The 22,712-nt window shown below is 42.9% G+C and overlaps 1 protein-coding gene across 1 annotated transcript in view; it reads right to left on the bottom strand.

Moving 5' to 3' along the window:
* Positions 1-22,343, bottom strand: part of LOC125300770 — a 58,315-nt gene extending 35,972 nt beyond the window's left edge. Inside the window, exons 1-22 of the mRNA XM_048252901.1 lie at positions 22,339-22,343; positions 13,847-13,905; positions 13,392-13,413; positions 12,498-12,697; positions 11,999-12,259; positions 11,107-11,376; positions 10,662-10,928; positions 9,602-9,871; positions 8,736-9,002; positions 8,357-8,620; positions 7,721-7,981; positions 6,897-7,157; positions 5,850-6,110; positions 5,327-5,587; positions 4,964-5,224; positions 4,408-4,668; positions 3,793-4,056; positions 2,962-3,237; positions 2,258-2,512; positions 1,536-1,796; positions 785-1,045; positions 262-513 (exon numbers count right to left, since the gene is read on the bottom strand). Of these exons, the coding sequence (XP_048108858.1) occupies positions 262-513; positions 785-1,045; positions 1,536-1,796; positions 2,258-2,512; positions 2,962-3,237; positions 3,793-4,056; positions 4,408-4,668; positions 4,964-5,224; positions 5,327-5,587; positions 5,850-6,110; positions 6,897-7,157; positions 7,721-7,981; positions 8,357-8,620; positions 8,736-9,002; positions 9,602-9,871; positions 10,662-10,928; positions 11,107-11,376; positions 11,999-12,259; positions 12,498-12,697; positions 13,392-13,413; positions 13,847-13,905; positions 22,339-22,343 (5,020 nt within the window). The remainder of the gene's footprint in view (positions 1-261; positions 514-784; positions 1,046-1,535; positions 1,797-2,257; positions 2,513-2,961; positions 3,238-3,792; positions 4,057-4,407; positions 4,669-4,963; positions 5,225-5,326; positions 5,588-5,849; positions 6,111-6,896; positions 7,158-7,720; positions 7,982-8,356; positions 8,621-8,735; positions 9,003-9,601; positions 9,872-10,661; positions 10,929-11,106; positions 11,377-11,998; positions 12,260-12,497; positions 12,698-13,391; positions 13,414-13,846; positions 13,906-22,338) is intronic.
* Positions 22,344-22,712: the final 369 nt, after the last annotated feature.

Here is a 22,712-nt window from a genome sequence, read left to right as displayed (position 1 = left end):
TTCATACTGCTTACATGCTTCATACTGCATACAGCCTTTGCTAACTTTAGTGCTAATACATATTAGTGTATGTGAAGTATGATGTATGACTAATGGATTAAGTCAGTAATCAGCAAGTGGTCTTATTTCAATTTATTTATTAGAGGATAACCCCTTGAGATGTAACATCTTGTTTTAAAGGGGGTCCTCAACATACAACAATAACACCAAACACACACACACAAACAAACACTTATCTAATGGTCAGTAGCCTCACTGTACCTGTGCTGATGTTCAGAGAGGAACTCGGCACACTGGTGCAAAGTGAGTCCCTGGCAAACACCTGGAAGGTGAGAGCAGTCCCGCACGTCAACCCAGTCATCACATGCGAGGTGTCCGTCAGGGAGATGGACACGTTGGGCCAGTGCTCCAGGATGTAGCTGACACCGGACACCAGAATGGGATCCCAAGTGATGGTCAGGTCGTTGGTCGAGCAGGACGCTTGTCCGTTAAGGTTAGAGGGAGGACAGAGGGCTGAGAGAGGAATAAAAAAGTGTTTGATATTACACCATGCATAGTAAACACGTGCAGTATTTTACAGTAGAAGCCAAAAACGGTACAAAATGGCAATACATATGAGGGGAAAAAAACATGAAATAGAATAACTAAACACTAGAAAGAGGTGGAGGGAAGGAAAATAAAAGCATTTTGTGATACAACATTATTAGTCTATTGAAAATACTACACACGGACATCCATACACACACATATAACAAACAAAAAAAGTGTTCCAATCCCTGTTTACCTGTTCTAAGTGTCACAGGCTGGCTAGGCTCACTCTGACAGCCGCGCTCCAATGTAACCACGGTGACAGCATATGATTCTCCACAGTGCAGGTCAGTGAAGGAGCAGCTAGTGCCATTACTGTCACAGGTGTGGTTGTGTCCATCCTGCCCAGTCGCCATGGCGATATATGAATCGGCAGTTTCCACAGCAACCCAGGTCACCGTGCCAACATTCCCCTCGCACTCCAAAGAGACAGACACATCAGTGGGAGGACAAGGACCTGAGAGAGAGAAAGGTAGACAGATTAGTAGAGAGAAAAAAGAAGATACAGAATACAGAAAGTTGTGAGAGAGAAGGAAAGAGAGAGAGAGAGAAGGAAAGAGAGAGAGAGAGAAAGAGAGAGAGAGAGAAGGAAAGAGAGAGAGAGAGAGAGAGAGGAAGAGAGAGAGAGAAGGAAAGAGAGAGAGAGAGAGGGAAAGAGAGAGAGAGAGAGAGAGAAAGGAAAGAGAGAGGGAAAATAAGTTTCAACATTTGTTGTGAGATTTGTTTCTTGTACGGTAATTTAGCTACATTGTTCTATATGTAAAATGTAGGTAAACATGTACAGGGGTTATACATGTGGAGCATGTGTTGTATACATTTTATCAACAACTCTTTCATTTATCATTTTCCGGAAAATTCTTTACTTCAGAGCCCCATTTGCATTTTTATATTAATGAACGTTGCAGTAAAGTCTTGGAAAAAACAGCACACCTGTACTACCCAGTTACCTGTCACAAAGGTCAGTGTGGTACTGTGGAACCCTGCACAGGTCTCGGAGAAAGGCGTGACGGTGATGTCGTAGGTCTGGGCGCAGTGCATGTTGCGCAGGTGGCAGCTGGTGTCGGAGCTGTGGCAGTGCCTGGCATCGCCGTCTCTGCCCTGTGCTGTCACGTTGTAGCCGACAGCGCCAGGCGTGCCCACCCAGCTCACCTGGGCACTGGTGTAGGCACACACCAAGCTGGCACTCACATTCTGGGGTGCACATGGAGCTGAGGGTAGACACAGAAAACATAAAAACTTTTACATTTAAATTACTGCTAATTTGAATGTTATGTCTGTGCTGTGTATATATAAGTATATATATATATATATATATATTGTATGTATGTGTGGAGGTGCATTGTGGCTGCATGTATATTGGTATTTGTGTGTGTGTGTGTCCGTGTGTCTGTCTATATGTGTGCACATACTGTACGTTTATAACAGCTCATGTGCTTGTCTTATGTAAGTTTACATTAATGTGACTAAATGGTTGAATGTTTATGTGTGTGTGTGCGTGTGCGTGTGCGTGTGCGTGTGCGTGTGCGTGTGTGTGTGTGCGTGTGTGTGTGTGTGTGTATACAGTATGTATATGTGTGTGTGTGTGTGTGTGTGTGTGTGTGTGTGTGTGTATACAGTATGTATATGTGTGTGTGTGTGTGTGTGTGTGTGTGTGTGTGTATGTATGTACCTGTCTGTAGCTGTGTGGTGACCTCACTGCTATTGCACGGTCGAGCCACTGCTGCCACGGTAACATTGTAGAGACTCCCGCACCTGAGCGTGGTCAGGGAGCAGTGTGTCTCCGTGGTGTAGCATGCATCGGTGTGGTCACCACTCTGCACGTGTGCAGTGAAGCTCTCGTGGCCCAAACTCTCATCCCAGCTCAGCACTGCCATACTAGTGCCACATGTGTAGTCAACCTCCACCATAGCAGGGGTACAGGGAGCTGCACAAAGTGATATATGAGCACATATTTATACACACATGCATTATCACAGATGCAGCTTAACTGCTACACAATCGTATACATCCAACTTTTCATTTACCTAATGATATATACCCTTTATTAAATTGCTTGCATTTCTAATATTTTATTCATTTTAATATTAAAACTAACATTATATTTCATTTTATTTTGCTCACTGATTATATGTTAGTGCGACTATGAGGATGAGTAGAAAGGGATTCTGAATGTAAGTGTCTGTGTGTGTTTAATATGAGTATCTGTTTGTGGGTGCACGAATGTGTGTGTGTGGATTTGTGTGTGATTTTTGTACGTATTGGAGAGTGGGTTCCGCAGGTGCCAGAAAATAATGTCAGACAGTGGAAGAAGTGTGGTCTGCACACTGCAATTGCTCCAAAAATCTTAACTTTTAAAAAAAAAAATGTACGTACCCATGGTGAGGTTAAATGGCCTGCTGGGAGTGCTGTCACAGTCGACCCCCATGGCCGTCCCCCTCACAGTGTACCTCAGACCACAGTGCAGGTCAGTCAGGTCACACGACTGCTTGCCACTGGAGGCCTGACACGAGTGCTCGTGGCCGCCCAAGACCTCCGAGAACGCAGTGACCATCACGCCCCTCACCGCGTCATCATCCTGCTCCCAGGAGACGCGCACCTGATCAGTGGAGCAGTTCAGCTCAGGGGCAGCCATCACTGGTGGGCAAGGGGCTGTAGAAGAGGAAGAAGACAAAGAGCTGTTATATTTTATTTATCCATCATCTACAGCAGTGTTTCTCAAACTTTTTCAGACCAAGGACCACTTAACCAATAAAAAAACTTCACAGACCACCTATCTAAAAACAAACAAACAAAAAAACAGTAGACCTACTTCAACAGTATATTACACAGTAGGCCTACTCAATAAAACACCTTGCTTATTGCCTTTGTAGCTTGCTTATTATGTCAGAGGATTCATATAATTTAAACTGGCGTAGCTTACATAGGCAGTGTTGCAGAACCGTTTGGATTTACATACAAGTTGATTCAATATTGCAAAAAACTATACTGACCCATACAGCCATCCTTCCTCCTTTACCTGTGTACATTACCATACCCTCCTTTCTGTATTTCTCTTTCTCTGAATTTGGTCAGATTACATTTTGTTTAATGTTAAACTTTTTTTTGTGTCATTTCATGATAGTGACACGTCACAGTATGAATCAATGTTTGAATAAACAAGAGGATAATTTTGCAATTATAAGAGTGTTTAACAGATCTCTGTACCGGTCAGAACAGAAGCGGAGGCACGTGTGGAGCTGTTGCATGTCTTGTGTCCGGCGAGGACGGTGATGTTGAAGATCTTGCCACACGTCAGCTCGCTCAGCTCACAGGAGGTGGCGTTGGTACGGCAGGATGCCATGTACGGCGTGTCCTGGGAGTGTGCCAGGACGGTGTAATCACTGGCGCCAGCACTGGCCTCCCACTTCACGCTCACCACTCCCAGAGTGCACTGCAGCTCCACTGTCACGTTCTCAGGGTCACATGGAGCTGTGAGGGGAGGGCCGTGATGCGGAGAGATTCAACAGGTGCATAGAAATATCATACACAGGTTATGGTTCACTCATAAAATGGAAGACACCAATACTTATCTCAGAGGAAACTAAATGTATTCAGGTTAAATGAGGTAATTACACGCATTGTTTAATTGATTGCAACCATGTAGTAGCCATGTGAGATGATAGACAATATGATTTGTTTGCTTGTGCTGCAAGCACTGGCATTATGCACAGAACATAAAATTATATTTGCATTCAGATGAAATGTAAAAATGAGTAGATAACAATTATAAAGATCAAAGCCTTTTCTGAAACGTTTAATACTCTCCACCACCCATCTCACCTGTTGTCACGGTGACCTCCTGACTCACAGAGCTGTTGCACTGGTTGTTGTGTGTGACCACCCTGAGCATGTAGGTGTGTGCACAGGTGAGGTTGCTGAAGGAGCAGCTGGGCGTGGAGGTCGAACAGGTCTCACAGAGGCCCTTGTCGCCGTACAGAAGGCCGCTGTAGGAGAGCGCCCCGGCAGGCGGGCTCCAGGACGCATGCAGGGCGTTGGTGGAGCACTCCAGGTCCACAGACACATCCTCCGGCACGCAGGGGGCTGCAGGTGGTACCACACACTCACGGTTGGATATAGGAAATATTTACTCACTAGCATAAACATACAGAAAATTCTCAAAATCCCTCAGCATTGGACTCTTAAAGAACTGAAAAGTGGTAAGAGGCAACAGAGCTTTTATTTACAAGTCAAAAAGTAGTATACATCGCAAATTGGAGGGTATTTTGCTGACTTTATTTGGCGTGAACTGGAGGAAGAAGGGCTGTGCACAGGGATTTTGAGAGCTTTTTATTTACATTTTCAGTTTTACAAATACTGGCAAAAACAGGAATCATACCTGTCTGAACCATTTGTGGTGCACTGACAGGCCCAGTGCAGTAGCTGTTGGCTGCTGTGACAGTCACGGTGTAGTTTCGGCCGCAGTCAAGGCCCTCCACGACGCAGCTGGAACTCAAAGAACTGCAGGAGAGCCCAGTGACATCTCCAGCACTCACAGTGGCGTTGTAGAGTAGACCGGCACCACCCAGAGCCCAGCTCACTTCCAGGGCGTTGGTGTCACAGGACAAAGAGGTCTCCATGCTCTCTGGCGCACAGGGTGCTGAGGGAGAACACATGAAAGGTCAAAGGTTATAGTTATAGTGTGTGTGTGTGTGTGTGTGTGTGTGTTTTGCATGTATGCATGTGTGATAATCTCTGATACCTGTCTCGAATCGATACTCTGTACTGTTGGGGCTCTCACAACTGCCATCCGTGGCAAACACTGTGAAGGTATACATCTGTCCACAGAGCAGTGCCCCCAGCTGGCAGCCCGCAGTCACTGCATCACAGGGCACCCTGTGCCCATCCATGCCCACGGCTGTGCCTGTGTAACCCACTGCATTCGGACTGGCATCCCAGGATAGCGTAGCATCATTGTCATCGCAACTCACCTGGGCCCTCACACCAGTGGGAGCACAGGGCACTGCAGCGAACACAGAAAAACATGACACAAGAGACAAGAGATCTCAGCACAGACGCAATCACAGTTACAATCAATCCACTCCCGAGCTATTATTCTGAGGTTCCGTATAATGTAGATGGAAGAAAAATGATTGTTGCGTAGTACAGAGCTGTATAAGCAAAAGACATAAAAAGGTGTCAAGAAACACTTCAGAAGTAACGTTAACACGCTGAAAATGCACTTCTACATAAACAAGTGTTGTCACTAATGCATTCGTACTTACCTGCCCGCAGTATGACCTCATCGCTTGGTAGGCTGGGGCAAGAGTTGTCTTCTGCCATCACGGTAACATTATACACCTGCCCACATTCTAGATCACTGATGTCACACTGCGTGCCGTTGGACCTACACTCTGACCTGTGGCCACTGTCACCCATGGCGACGGCAGTGTAATGCAGCGCTCCCTTGCTAGCTCGCCACATTACTGTGACTGCGCTATCCCCACAGGTCCGCTGAGCAGTCACGTTGGTGGGAACACAGGGCACTGCAAGGCAGGCACATGCCAAGGTTTAGGCATGGGACATTTCATTAACCCTTAAAGGTGCCATGTGTAATGTCCGCCAAAAAATCAATTCATACTCCACATTCCATAAAAGATGGGGGCAGTATACCTCCAGAAAGCGAGTTGGTCTACCCTAGAGCAATAACCAAGACACGTGTATTGCATTTTGGCTGGCGGTTATGTTGCCCGCATACCGCCTCCCATGGCCGAAACTGGTATTATGACACCTGTCGGGCTGTGGCTAGTAATTTAGCATGCTAATTCAGGTTGATATCTCTGCAGCACTATACCTTCATCAGCCTTATTTCTTCTCATTCTTTTGATGCGTGTAGCTCATTGTTTTGGATATTTTTACCTCAATTCTTACACATGACACCTTTAAAGGAGTACCGTCACACCGGTGTGACGGGAATGTTGGGAAATGAACGTTCTAAAGAATATCTGGGTTCATTGAATTCAACATAGAATTTTAGAACCTTCAATTGTTGTGGAACTTAGAATGTCAAAAACCTACACCTTTGGGATCTAACTACGGTAGACTAATGTTCACTTGTATAATATTCACAAACTAGATTGTATGTATGCTGGATTTATAGGCACAAAACTGTGTTATTACAGTTTAATTCAGTAAAACATGTGTAGCAGTGACATAGATCCTCTGTGGAGAATATATCCTCTATACAGGTAACACTTGAAAAATGTTATGTGTTTATCTTGGCTTAGTATGTGAGCATGTGTGTGTGTATGAAAGAGAAGAGCGAGTCTCACCTTCTCTGACCAGTACTGACTGGCTTGGCATGCTGAGGCAACTGCCATTGTATGACATCACTTCCACCGTGTACGACCCCCCACAGCTCAGCGACTCTACAGTGGTCTGGGGCTTCGTGGTGTTGATCTGCAGTCGCTCACCATCGTCGTAGGCGACGACAACGATGTAGGCCTCTGCCCCCTCGGTGGCGTCCCAGCTGACCGTCAAAACACCTGTCCCACAATTCATCTGGGTGTGCACATTTTCTGGGCCACAGGGCACTGGGAGAGAAAAGGGGGGAGATCAGAGTGACAGATGGAAACAATGAGAATCAAATGAGGTGTGTGTGTGTGTGTGTGTGTGTGTGCCTTCATGAGTGTGTGTGCCTTCATGAGTGTGTGTGCCTTCATGAGTGTGTGAATGCGATGTGTGTGTATGTGTATGTGCATGTGCATGTGTATGTGTATGTGCATGTGCATGTGCATGTGTATGTGTATGTGTATGTGTATGTGTATGTGCATGTGTATGTGTATGTGTATGTGTATGTGTATGTGTATGTGTATGTGCATGTGTATGTGTATGTGCATGTGTATGTGTATGTGTATGTGCATGTGTATGTGCATGTGCATGTGTATGTGTATGTGTATGTGTATGTGCATGTGTATGTGCATGTGCATGTGTAAGTGTTTGTGAGAGAGTTGGGTGAATAAATTCATTGATGACATGTCCATGGAGGTGATGCATTGTAGAGTTGTTTGGATTGGACATGTGGCGCTGTTATGTCACAACAACACTCCATGGTCCTCAGTCACAACGGAGTGTTTGCAGCTGTACAGTGGCTCACCTGAATTAATCTGGAATGCCTTGGATGGCATGCTGGGACAGACTCCATCATGGTGCGTGACACTGACATCATACACCTGTCCGCACCTGAGGTCCGTCACTCTGCACTGGTTGTTGGTAGTGCTGCAGCTAAGCAAGGCTCCTGATTGGTCAACCAGAGAGGCTGTGTATGAAAACACATCTGCCCGGGGTGCCCACTTCACCAGAGCGTGATTAGATGCACAGTCCAGCTGGGCGTAAATGTTCTCTGGGGGACAGGGGGCTAAGGGACATAAAGATGGTCAGACACGTTGAAATGAGAGCACTGTGTGTAAACATACAGTAGAGGCTATGTGTGTGTGAGTGAGTGAGTGAGTGAGTGAGTGAGTGAGTGTCTGTCTGTCTGTCTGTCTGTCTGTCTGTCTGTCTGTGTGTAAGTGAGTGAGTGAGTGAGTGAGTGAGTGAGTGTGTGTGTGTGTGTGTGTGTGTGTGTGTGTGTGTGTATGTGTGTGTGGGTGAGTGAGTGAGTGTGTGTGTGTGTGTGTGTTTGTGGGTGAGTGAGTGTGTGTGTGTGTGTGTGTGTGTGTGTGTGTGTGTGTGTGTGTGTGTGTGTGCGTGTGTGTGTGTGTGTGTGGATGATTTGACGACTGCGCTGTACCTGTCTCCACAGACACGACCTCACTGCGGGATGTGTTGCACTCCCCGTTGGAGGCAATGAGGGAGGCATTGTAGGTGGTGCTACAGCGCAGGCCCTGGATCACACAGTGTGTTTTCAAAGTAGGTTTGCATGTGTGCTCAACACCACTGCCATCCATGGCCGTGCCCATATAAAAGATCGCCCCTGGGGCAAAGTCCCACCTAAGCGTGATGGAGTCTGACCCACACTCAAATACCGCGGAAACATTCTTGGGTACACAGGGTACTGGCAAAAAAAAAGTGACACAACAATTAGCCAAAAGTGTGTAACTGACTGTAAGTGATTGATGTGATCTATCGGCTTATTGTCTGATTGGTTGACGGACTGATTTTGTCCCTACCGGTTTCAGCCACCTCGCCTAGGTTTCGCTCGCTTGGGCACTCATTGTCAAACGCAGTGATGTAGGTGGTGAGACTCTCTCCACAGGTCACTCCTGGCATGGCACAGCTGGTTGTAGAGGAACTGCAGTTGTAGTCGGAGATGCTATTTTTATTCCCAAAGGCCTCCACGACATATGAAACTGCCCCATCCGCCATGTCCCATGTGCTGGTCAGGACATTGGAATTACACGCAGCAGCGGTACGCAGGTTCTGTGGCTGACACGGAGCTATAAGGAGATACAGAAAGGCAGAAAACTGACATATTTGTCCGTGGCACGGGGAAAAGCATTCAACAGTTTGTGTGGATGTTCACCCAGGTAGAGGCACTAGTTTCTTTACTTTTAGATATTTTGGATAGTTGTGTGTATATATTAAATGATGGTTATCATACTAAAATACAGGTGCATCTAAAAAAAATTGAATATCATGAAAAAAAATATTTCATAAAATCTAGATTCATTACACATAAAGTTAAATATTTAATTTACAATACAGAAATGCCGACCTGAGAAGAGCTCTAATCAACTAATTAAGTACAAAAAAAATGGCAATGGTTTCCTGAGCCTTTAATCTCTCAGTCTGGGCAGGGCAGAGATGCACCTGTGCCGTACTGATTTACTGTTTGGGTAAGACTGAACTCATAGTACCTGGGAGAAACAGAACCGTCTTGTGTTTTTGATAGCAATGTGTGAAAGTGAGGGGAAGTGTCATAGATGTACAGACAAGCAGTAAATTCATATATTGACCACCACCATACACACACACACACACACACACACACACACACACACACACAGAGAGAGAGAGAGAGAGAGCTATTTAGTACCTGTGCGCACGCTGACCGAATAACTTTCTGCGCTTCTGCAGTTGCCACTGGCACTGACTGCTGCATAGACGGTAAATGTGTAGAGGTGGCCACAGACGGTGTTGGTGAAAAAGCAGGACGTTTCAGTGGTCAGGCAGTGCAGATCCTCTAGTCCTTTGCTCTCTCCACGCGCTCGGTAGATCCCTGTGTTATTGGTTGGCTTCCACGAGAAGATAATGACGTTGCTGGAGCACTCCCGGAACAGCGTCACGTTAGAAGGGGGGCATGGAACTGTGGATTTAGTTTGAGGTCAAAGGTTAAAGGTCAAAGCATCTAAGAATGGGTCAAGGAGAAATAAAACTCTAGATAGATTCATCTGTGAGTGCTGTAATGTAACATCACCGGTGATCAGAGAGATGGCGTTTGACTTTAGATTTGATAGTAAAAAAAAAACACGTAAGTAAATAAGTGATCATTTACAAAGTAACAGTGATATTTATCTGTGGCTCCACCTCCTTTGTAGATTGTTTTGGAACTAATCTGTTTAGGCCATTTCTTAGTTCAAAATCACACAGGGACCATGCACTTGACTTGGGACAAGGGCCCCTCCCTGTGCTATAACCCAGTCGTAAGGCTATAAAGTTCACTTAAAAATGGGTGTCCAAACAACAGTTCAGCCTCATTTTTTGTCTCGGGAGATGGGTTTTCAAAAGCAGTGAACTAGGTCATCTGGATGAGAGAAAGAACACTCACACCTTCTAGTCAAACTAATCTTTCCAACAATGTAACAAAAGGAATATGTTACACAGATCAGATATCTGATTGAGGATGTGTGTGTGTGTGTGTACAGTATGTGTGTATTGTGTGTACTGTATGTGTGTGTGTGTTGGGGGGGGGGGGGGGGTGCTAAAAGGCTAATGGTTTATTATAGTGCCATCTATCTGTACACTAAAAGGAGACGGTGTGGTTCAATTATGAAAACACCATATATTTTACAGGCATCTGCCAATAAACCATTGTAGCTTGTGTGTGTATAACTAGCACATGAGGTTATTGCATGTATGTTTTCACCAGCACTCACCTGTGTGGAAATATGCACTGGCGTTGTTACTGGCCACACTCTCGCAGTTCCCAGAGATGGCGGTGACTTGCACCTCATAGTTCTGCCCACAGGGCACCCCCTCCAGCCTACAGCTGGTACCTTGGGAGGTACAGAGCACCAGGCTGCCATTGCTGCCCCTGGCCTTTGCTCGATAGTTGTCAGCCTCAAAAACAGCCCCCCACGACACCAGCGCTGAGCTGTTGGCACAGCTGTAGTCCACAGAGACTGATGTGACTGGATTCAGCTCTGGATACAACAAACACACACACACACACACACACACACACACAGAGAGGGGGGGGTTGGCTTCAGATGTGATTACTTCTTCCTGGTTAGTTTAACTGTCACTATAGTAGGCTTACACCTCATTAGCCAACAAGGACTATGTATTTAGACCAGTTATGATGCCAGGTGCCATGCTCACTGTTTGTTGTGTAAGTGTATTTGTTGGCCTCTCCAGGGTCCAGGAAGGTGTTGATGGAAGAGACCGAGATCTGGTAGGACGAGCAGGGTAGAATGTTTTGCACGTCCAGCGTCGTGGAGGACACGCTCATTTGGATGGGAACATTTCTGGGGTCGCTGACGTCTGCGATGACCACCTCATACAGCAGGACCCTCTCCACCGACTCCCAGCTGATGCGGGCTGTGCGGCTGCCCGTCTGCACAGCTCTGATGCCCCCTGGTGGCTGCACCACTGCAGACACAGGACAGGTGTGGTTATCTACCCATCAGTTACTCCACCACAAGTAGCCTGTTCGTGTTAATGGTGGTAAAATAATAGGTGGGTAAACTATGAATTCTGTGATCATTTGCGATAGTTTAATTAAGTTAGTTTAACAGAGTGAACATTCACTCAAGCAATCTCTGGCATCTCTTACATGTCATGGTTACACTTTACTTGACAGTATCGACATAAGAGTGACATGACACTGTCATGAATGTGTCATAAACAAGTCATAAACGTTTATGACATAACGCTTCTGTTATTAAGTGACATTCATTTTCATTTTTTCATTTTTTATCATAACAAGTCGGTTTAGGGTTAGGGTTAGGGTCAGGGTTAAAGGTTAGGATTAGCGTTAGGGTTCATGTGTCATGACAGTGTCATATGTCCATGACAGTGTCATGTCACTCTTAGGGTTAGGTGTTACTGTCAAGTAAAGTGTTACCTTTAAAATTGAGCAGCTGTCTATGACAATTCAAATGCACATATTTCCAAATCAGAATGCAATACAGAAATTGTAACTTGACCATAAATCACATCAGATGGCATCAGGGTGTATAATGTTATGAGAGTTCTTCTGTGTCCGACTCACATGTTGAGATTGTCCGCACTCGGCTCCTTCCACCAGTCCCTGCCGCGTTCACTGTGTCAACGTAGAAGCTGTAGGCGGTGGATGGCTGTAGGTTCCTCACCAACGCAGACAGCCCAGTAAAGGTGAAGTTATATCTTTGCCCAGTTTCCGAGGAGTTCACCAGCAAGAAGTAATACTGTGCAGTGGTCACTTGGGCCCACTCCACCTGGATAGCTGTGCTGGATATCGCCTTTGAAAAGGTTATCTGAGATGTGCCTGGCACTGAACATTGAGAGAGACAGCAAGAGGACTCTCCGTTCATATCATATTCAGAATCTTTTGGTGCTGGTTGAAATTGATATTAGCTGATGGATGTCTCAAGGTGTTTCGAGTAATTTTTGATTACAATGGGGAATGTATTCTCAGAGGATATACCGCTAATAACCAGTTTGCTTAGTAAGGGCATCTATCAGTGCTATAAAGGAGAAAATGATGAGAAGAATAGAGAGAGAATGCTTACCTGTGATAGCTGTTTTTGTGTCCTGACACAGCACATAGTAAAACTTAAATACTTTAAGTGTAACACTGTAAGTGGTCCCAGGCCTGAGACCTTGCACAATCTTCTGAGTGCTCCCGCCAGGCACTGTGACCACCACTGGGGCAACACCACTGGTGTTTACCACCCGCAGGTCTAAAAAGTAATTTGATGCTTCATTATAACTGTTCCATTTGACCAGGAGTGAGGATGCGTCAGGGGAGGAGATTGATGTGATAGGACATTCTGAAAGAAATCACATCATAGCATGTGTGTTACCGTAATTTCCCAACTATTATCCGCTATTAGCCGAAATTTCCCAACTATTAGCTTATACATTGATTTTGCAAAATTTCTTCAGCTATGCGGTTAATACACGGGGGAAGTTAATATGGTATTAATATGGTTTTGTTTCTTTTATCTTGCATAAAACACTGTCCTGCGGCTTATATTGCGGCTTATACACAATGCGGCTAATACACAGGAAATTACTGTATTACCAGTCCCAACTACTATTTTGTTGTCATATTAAGGTAATATTAACATTTATTATATGTTATTCACATCTATAACAGATTCTTCTCATTTGTTTGTTTAGTGTATGTCATCCATTCATTATTCCAGTAATTTCCTCATACCGATGTATGTGACAATCTATAGAAATATGTACATGCCCAGTACAACACTGCAGAGATCAAGTCCAATTGTGTCCACAAAAAATCATGAGGGCTCTATCCATTAGCACTGCTGAGATTAACCAAGAACTTAACCAAGAATGTCCAGTTCACCTTACTCACTAGGAATCTCCACATGTACTCAACTGATATGTCTTACAAGAGCTCTCAATATCTTTTGAGGGAATGAAAGATTGCAACTCACCTTGTGCCTGAGAATATGGAATCTGTGAAAGGATCAGAATCAAAGCATGAGGCCACATTTGTGTCTAATATGAGAGTCGTACCAACATTTACAACAACAAAATGTATATCTCAGCACTCCACATCACTCTGCCTCTGTATACGACAGCAGTAAGCATATAAGAAGGCATTTACCTGAGTCAGAGATGCCAATATCATAGAAAGCCCTAATGCTCCCAACAATTCCATCTTTGACAATGAAGGGAGGCTTTCAATTAGTTGTATACAAGGCAGTCTAACACAAAAGGTGTACTGGATTATTTTGAGCTACATCCCTGGGAGCCAATCCCAGTGCCCCAAACGAGGCCAGAGGATCTGCCAATTCCCTTAGGCGCTGCGCTGCTGTGAGAAGAGCAGAGAGGGGTGGCTAAGGGAAGAATGATGGAGAGAAGGGGAACAGAAAGACAGGTAGGCTACCTGTACCAGCAATCACAGAGAACCTGTTGGTGATAACCACAGGTTCTCTGTGATTGTCCCTGTACCAGCAACCACAGAGAAAATGTTGGAGTTTTCACTGTGTGAATATTAAAGAATGTTCCCCCATGACATGATTCGCTGCAATACAACATGAACAAAGTGAACTGAATGAGTGATGTAATAACTGTAATAGGTCATCCTAGCCAATGATAGCTGATGAACAAGAATATGAGGCATTTCAATCCACTCTGAGAACATTCACATTTAAATCCAGTATCAAAGCATTATCATAAAACATAAAAAAATGCTTTTGCTGGGACTGAGATTGTTTCCCTAAAATGACATTGGTCATTTAGGTGAAAAGAATAAAATGGGCATATCAAAATCCCTAAAGAGAAAGGGAAATATTATCAGAGGTCAAAAAGCAATCATTGGGATTGGGAACTAAATATAGTCTTTTGCAACAAAGTATGAACATAACTTTGTTACATTATAGAGGGAATGCACCGACAGCAGCCTGTAGAAAGAGATCTCTGAATTCCTGTAGCATAGCAGCTCTTTTCCATTTCTATTTTGTGGAGGGGGGGGCAGTGTTCCTACCCAAACACCAAACTTCCTATGGCTGTTTTACAAGTGATAACACCTGCTCAGAGTGTGGCAGAAGTGTCATTCGCCCTATTAAGAGTTTATGTGCCATCAAAATCCTTTTGGAAACGGCAATTTAAGGTGAAAAAAACAACCCCTGTAGGGGCCCTTTAAGATAGAATCTTGGACTTTTAGGGCCAGTTTTCCATACATGGATTAAGACTTGTCCATTGAAGTTCTCTTCTAGTCTAAGACTTGCCTTAGTGCATGTATGGGACACTGGCACTTAAAAGGTCATCAATTGCAATGTCCTTTCATTATTACAGAGAACAACTTCATTAGTGTTCAAGAATACTACTGGGCTATTAATCCCAGATTAAGAGGATTTGGCTAATATCAGATAATACTGAATGTGTTGTGTAAAGAGATCACATATGGCTCAATATTTCTTTGGGGACCTGGGTTTGTCCTTTGAATTAAGAAGAAATGCAGTACCTTCTACCCTACAGTTTGGAATTTTAAGGACAGGCATGTTTAGTGTCATCATCTAGACCGACACTAAACATGTCATATCTGACACTGTGGACATTGTTGTCTTCTAAGAATGTGTGGTGGACTTTGAAAGGTCTTCGTTTTGAAGTTTACTGAACAAGAGATGGGATATAACCCACTTAATGATAGATATGGATCAGACTCACACAGACACCCATTCACGACCCAGATTGCCATTATTTGACCTACAGTCTTGGTCTGAAAACAGTCAATTGTGTCCAAGCTTATCTATTGCCCTGTTTGTATCTCAGCAGCACACTGAGATAGCAACCTATGGATATGAATTCACCTCTGCCTTTGTCTCTCCTCTTTTCTGAGGCAACAATACCCAAGAACAGTAGAGATGACCTGCAATGCCAGGATAATGATTTGGGTGGAGCTGCGTGGAAAGTGGGACTCCTGGCTAACAGATACGGTATGTACCAAATGTTTTTGTGTCAACCCACTGCCTCTGAAACTGCCGTTCGTAGACATTTTTGTCTAAACTCGTTTTAGGTGCTGTTACTTATTTGTGTCACTCATTCCACCTATTTCCGTGTACTTGTGTTTTGAAGTGCATTTGACATGGACTGCAGGTGGGTGGGTCTGAAAGGACCTTTCAAAGAATCACCACCTCTGGTTCCTGACAGTGCATAAGAGGAAAGGAAGTTAACATGAAAGAGAAGAGCCCTTCCGAGCCGGTCTGGAAACCCAAGCTGCTGCGCACACAAAAGAGGCTTTTCAATAGATGTGAAAAAGGACAAGTGGTGTGAAGTTTCAAAAACAGTTTTTTTGTGTCCATCAGAATCATTCTCTCTCTCTCTCTCTCTTAATGTATGTGTGAAGTTAAGTATCTGTAATATCAGTAATTTTCTCAGTGGCTAACGAAATGGCTATTGGTCAAATTTAGCAAGCTATTGGTGACATCAATTAAATTGACATGTTTTGCAACATGTCATGGGAGGGACTTTTGTTAGCCCATAGTAATATTGACAGTAGTGAAACAAAGTATATCATAGATATCATATCAAAATGAATGGTTTTTATTGTTTTTCCCCCTTAACATTAAGAGTTTGGTATAATTTCCCCAGTTGCATTTTGTGTCTTCCTGACAGGCTTAGGAGGATTATTTGCAATTTGAGAGCTATATCTTTATGACAGCTTAATTGCTATGATAATACCGGTTTGTTATACAAACTGGATACATAATGGTTATATAACAGTTATATAACTGTAAAAGGAAGGTTTACAGTCAGTCAGCCATTATTGGAAACCTTTCTTATACTGAAAACTACAAAAACATGTAATCTATAAACTTCCCAATCTTCTCAATGTGAATTGCAACAAGAATATAAGTTAGCAGGATTTTCCTTTGACACTTTCCGCAACTGTTTAATCGGAATGCTGCATTTCACTGTCCAGTGAGTATAGAGTCAAATTACTGTAATATTCAGCATCAATCAAATATGGCATGGATGAGTTTAACCTTCTGTTTGCAAACCACCCCTAAAAGACATAATTTCACTGGTTCAAAGAAACATCGTATCTCATTACTGTAATTAATGTGGCGGATGTGACACATTCTTCAATCTTTTTAAGTGGGTCAGGGTTTTATATCCATTTTGGTGCCGCGTCTCAGGGATTCGATTATATGAACTAAAAGGACAGGGCACAAAGCACTCCTCACAATGAAAATTACGTTGGCCTAGTTTTAATTTCGTCAGACGTAACGAGACTAAGGGCTCTATCTTGCACGTAGTGCAATTGACTTTGTACACTGGCGCATGTATCATTTGCATTGGACGCACAGCAGAATTTTCCCTCCACAGACGCACGTCATTAAATTAGGAAATGAACTTGCGTTCCCAGGGGCTGTTCAGCAAAAAGAGGAGGCGTGTTCCAGGGCAAACGTTCCCTGGTGCTATTTTGCAGATTCAGAAAATAACAATTCCGCCAGAGACCAGGAAAAACATAGTCTAAAGTCAATGGCGCTTTATTCAGATGATATTTTAAGGGCGCATGCATGGCCACAGGGGCGCCTGCAGGAATGAATGAATGCTATGCACACCCATCTACAGACACCCCCATGCATGCACAGAAACATTCAAAGCATTGATAATATTTGTCAGTTTCCCGGTTTCTGAATGTTTTTGGTGAAATTTTAACGTCAATAATGTGTGCACATTTTACTACACATCTTCAAGAAGTTTTAAATCTACTCACCAAATTCAGAATTATAAGGTTCATCACATCATAACAATCACGGTGTCGGGACACCACTGAAAGGAGAAGGCATGATATGTTCTCACAAGGAGAATTGCGTTGACATCCAAGGTTTAGGCCTACACGTGTATTGAACAATAGGACAGACTGGTGAAGCAATGGTAATATTACGAGAAACCACAATTAATCTGACTCCATAAAATTAAGAACTCGACCTCGAATAATTACCAAGTAGGCTAGCTTATCAACTATAGCAGAGTATTGGCATTGCATATTAGAAGAGAGATATATAATTGGTGGGTGAATTAACAATTTATTAATCAGTAAACCATAAAGGTAAATGTGACCAATATCACTTATGTTGAATGTAAAGTTAAACTCAGGTAGGTAAACATACTGTAACAAAGGAACAAAGTAAGCTTAACCAAACAACAAACTTAAATGTAATGTCAAATACACCTGATAAAACAATTCATCAAACATAAAGTAAAATACAGACCAAACCCAAAAGTAAGCCGAGAGAAAGGGAAAGAGAGAAAGAAAGAGAGAGAGAGAGGGAGAGAGAGCAAGGCTGGGAGGTCAGCGTGACCTCCCGCCAACAGCAATAGAAATCAAGAGCCAAAGGAAAGAGAAGAGCGAGAGGCGAGAAGGATCTCCTCTTTTATCCGAAAACAACTTAGCAGAATTAACATGTAAATGGCATTCTGGAAAACCTCAAACAAAATCACCAGGGCATCTCTGTTATCTGAGAGCAGGGAGTGTTGGCGCATCCCATCAGAGAATGCATCGAATATTACAGAAACATCATATGCATTAACTTTACTGTTCTACAACTGACTTCTAAATAATGTATTTCTGACATGGAGACCTTAAAAATGATATCAAACACGAGCAGTTTATCATTTCTCTTTTGACAAATAAAGTTAGAGTTCAGGTATTTTCCTGTGGTCCAGGAGAGGTCCGGGCGTCTAACAGAGCGTCTACCAGAAAACTAAAGGAATTAGAAGAACGAACGGAGGCCCCAGCTGTGGCGCTACCATACGCCGGTAACCAGGGTTCGATTCCCGCCCTGTGGTCCTTTCCGGATCCCACCCCTGCTCACTCTCCCATTCGCTTCTAATGGACGACACTCCATTAGATTATCCGAAAAAATAAACGCACGTTCGAGGTTGTAATGGCCAGTAAAACTCTGCTGCGCGTCGTGGCCGCATTACAACCTCGAACGTGCATTTATTTTCGGATAATCTAATGGAGTGTTGTCCCATTATCCCTTACTTAAAGGAAAATTCTGGTATTTAGCACTCTGAGTCCCTTTTCTGGGGATACACCGCTCTACATTAATTTGAAAGTGATTGCAGTACCAGTTTTGGCCACAATCTTACATAATGGTTCCTTTAATTATAGCTAGGATGCAATTCATGAAAATTGGGCACTTCTGGATAAGTTTTTGATTTTTGCCAGGGTGTTAGGTATAGGCCTAAGGTTTTCAAAAATCCATGGATACAAATTGGGGTGGCCCCCCTAGTGGCAGTTATCCATAAAATCCAAAATGGCCCCCGCCGAAAAGAGAAAAGGTTATATCTCAGCTTCCTTTAGTCTTAAATTGTTGTATAATGTATTTTCACTACTTTGTTTGATACAAGGAATCTACAGATCTAAAGGAATTAGTGAGTGGGGTTGGGAATGGAATGACAGAACCAAAGTCTGGGTGCCATACTGGACAGATCTGGAATATGCAAGTAAGGGATGCTCACTCCTCCTCAACTGTGGCTGTGTGGTTGCCTGTATGGGCAACTGTAAGTGCCACTGAGCTGGACTTTGCTGTACCACATTGTGCAAGTGTGAGGGAGGCTGTAATGATGAAGAGTGAAACCAAAAATCAAAACCGACGAAGAGAACCTCTGAACTAGAGACCAGGGTAAGTGAACAAGAAGACGAAACTTTTAAATATAAAAACGAAATCAAATCTCTACAAACCCGCATTGACGAGATGGGTGAACAGATGGACTACATTGAAAATAAATCCAGACAAAACAACGTATGCATGTATAACATAGCTGAAAACAGTGAAAGTGACGACATGACTACGTTTATTCAAAAACTATGCAGAGACGTCTTGTTCATTGAAAATGAGCTGCCAATCGCTCGGGCACATAGAATTAGTGTTAATTTTGTCACCTATTTTTAATTTAGTCTTAGTCTTAGTCTTGTGACGAAATGTCCTTTTTAGTCTTTGTCATATTTAGTCATTGAAATATCATTTTTGTTTGTCAAGTTTTAATCGACTAAAAGTCTCGTCATTTTAGTCTAGTTTTAGTCAAAAGAAAACTAAAGGTATGTTAGTCTTAGTCAGTTTTAGTCAACACATTTTAGTCTTTTTTTTTTATAACAAATTATTTCTGATTACCATTTGAGTCATCTCACACATCTCAATTTTCCAACAATATTGTGTGTCCACAGGGCTACTTGTCTGTTATAATGACTCATTCTGATTTTTTGTCAGTCAGTATGTTTACATGCACAGGTAAGTCGAGCTACAGTTATAGCTCGGCTGGGATTTGACCATAGACAGTAAAAGATTTGACTGGACCACTGTCATATTCGTAGATCAGTGTTTCTCAAAGTGTGGTCCGGGGATCACTGGTGGTCCGCAAGCTATCCCAAGTAGTCCGCAAGCAGATGTAGTAAAATATAATATAGATGAGTTGTTTGCAATATTGAACCAACTTGTATGTAAAAACAGTTCTGCAACACTATCTATGTAAGATATGCCAGTTTAAATCATACAGTATGAATCCACACAATAAGCAAAGTCCAAAGACAATAAGCAAGGTGGTTCAGTGAGTAGGCCTATTGTGTAGACTAATTACAGGCTACTGTTGAAGTAGGTCTAATCTTTTTTTTTTTTAGCTAGGGTTAGTTTGTGGTCCTGAAACTGAAAAAGTTTGAGAAACACTGTCATAGGCCAAAGTATTAATGTTTTACTCCGCCTCGCTAGATGGCGATATGCGCCCAAACAACACATTCCCCAAACACTCTCCATCTTAGCCATAGCTAACTTGCTAGCGAACTTTCCATATTAGCTTACTTGCTAGCAAACTTTGCATCATCAGTCTAACTAGTTAAATAGTTGACATTACATGATGAACATTTTCGTATGGTCATTCTGGGGGATGTTAATTTGTATGAGAGAAGCTTCAACTTCTGGGTATGTGGCATAAAGCTTAGGTAGTTAGCTTTAACTCTGGCAGAAATCTCCAATGTTCTTGTTCCATGTAGTTTCGTGTTGCAGCCACAGGGTTCCAGCAACAGCACATAGACTAGCCTACAGGAAAGCTGTTGCGTATGAACTCATTATCAACGGAATATTTTGAAAACATAACGGCTAGATATTCTGTCTTCTCATTTTGTAGACGAAAATGAAGAGAGATTTTATCTTAGTTTTTATTTCATGCAAAACATTTTAGTCTCGTCTTTTTTCGTCAACAATAATGCATCTTAAGATAGTCTTAGTCAGTGTTTCAGGACATTACTGCTGTCTCATCATCGTCTCGTCTTAGTCATGAAAAAAAAGGTCGTTGACGAACATATTTCCTCTCGTCTCGTCTGACGAAATTAACACTACATAGAATTGGTCAACGAAAGGAAGGACTCTTAAGACCAGTTATTGTTAACTTCGCAAACTACAATGGAAAGAAAGAAGTGCTTAAGGCTGCCTGGTCTAAGAAGGAGATCCTCTGATACACGCATATATATGGACCATGACTTCACGACAAAGGTGAAACAACAGCGGAATATACATTTCTACGGGAGCAACTAAAAAAGCTGCAGCTCAAATCACATATTCTGTCTCCAGCAAAATGTAAGGTTTTCAACTCGGATGGAACTACAACAATCTACAGGAACGCAGAACAAGCTCAAAAGGATTTACTACAAAGAGGCCTTTGCAAGCCAAACGAACAATTGGAGAAGGTCACGAGATGAATTTAAGAAACTGCGTGTAAATCAACAAACTGACGCCGTCGTACTTTGGTTGATTGGGATTATATAAGACTAGATGTACCGCAGAGCGGTACAAAATATGACCGCTGCCCAGTCCAGCACATTTTTTCCACAAAAATAAATCACGCTGAAAGGCCTATATGATTCTAACTGTCTCACTAAATTGCATTATCCACACTCAATTCTCACTGGTATCTGCTAGACAACAAGTACCAAAACATGATTAGTTCATAGATTTCACATGTAAAATTCATTTTATACAATCCCACCCCCATCTTGCTTGTTCATAATTCTGAGAAATTCTTGAATTGTGTGCATGTGTGCGTGTACACGTTTATGTTTATGTGTGTGGGTGTGTGTGTGTGTGTGTGTGCGTTTGTGTGTTTGCTCATGATGTGTGTTTGTGCATGTGCATGCATGCGTACATATGTCTACTGTGTGAGTATGTGTCATACATATGATTACTGTGAATGTATGTGTGTGCGTGTGTATCAGTTTATGCACATGTGTGCACATGGAATGGGTTAACATGACCCCTGGAGGCAAACATACGTAAAAAATTGGTCATCCTAGGCCCTACGGTTCTCAAGATATTCACAGAAAACTGTGTCTGCCCTACCCTCCTTCCGGGGGGTCCAGTCCAGCAAGGGGTTACAGATCAAAACGAAAAACGATGGTTCCATGCTATCCATGTGGGGTTACATGCCCACTAAATTTCGTGTACCCCGGTCTTTCAGTGTCCCACTGACTTAGATAAAAAACACTTCTTCAAGTATCTACAGGTCAGAAGTTATGTTAAGGAAAACTTAGCGGAGCAAACAGAAAATGATTTAGTACAATATTTAATTAAGAATAGGAATACAGGTAAGGGGAATCTTTCAAGAATATACAAAATACTCCAAAAACTCACCTTGGTAAAGGTTGAATTTAAAGAAAAATGGGAAAAAGAGTTGAAAATTGAAATTACAATGGAAAACTGGACAGAGTCACTAAAAGGAAATATTTCAATAACACAATCAAAATATTGGAATGAATTTGCGTGGAAATTACAACAGAGATTTTTTATTACACCTGACAAATGCGGGAAATCTCAGCCGTTAGGGACTAGTTGTTGGAGAAGCTGTGGAGAGCAAAACGCAAACTAGATGTACCGCATAGCGGTACAAAATATGACCGCAGCTCAGTCCTGTACATCCATTCCGCGAAAATAAATCACACTTCAATTTGTCTCCATATTTTACTCCATCCCCCACTCTTGAAACTTTTGTGTGTGCTTGTTTGGCATGCCTGAGTGTGTGTGTGCGGCTGCACAGAAAGTAGCCTACTGGTGCTGAAAAGGTGAATAGATTGTAGAATAGCCAAAGAAGATGTAGCATTGTTTACCAACCTTTAAAATCTCTAAACAATCACAAGTAGGGCAGTTCATCACAGTTCATCCATTGCAACTGGATTGATGAAAGGTCACTTACACCTGTAGGCTACATTGTATTTGGGAAAAGCAAAAGGTATCAGCATAATGTTATTT

Source organism: Alosa alosa, chromosome 9 (genome assembly GCF_017589495.1).
Source record: "Alosa alosa isolate M-15738 ecotype Scorff River chromosome 9, AALO_Geno_1.1, whole genome shotgun sequence".
Lineage (NCBI taxonomy): Eukaryota > Metazoa > Chordata > Actinopteri > Clupeiformes > Clupeidae > Alosa > Alosa alosa.
Note: the sequence above shows the minus strand (reverse complement) of the source record. Positions and strands in the feature narration are given on the sequence as shown.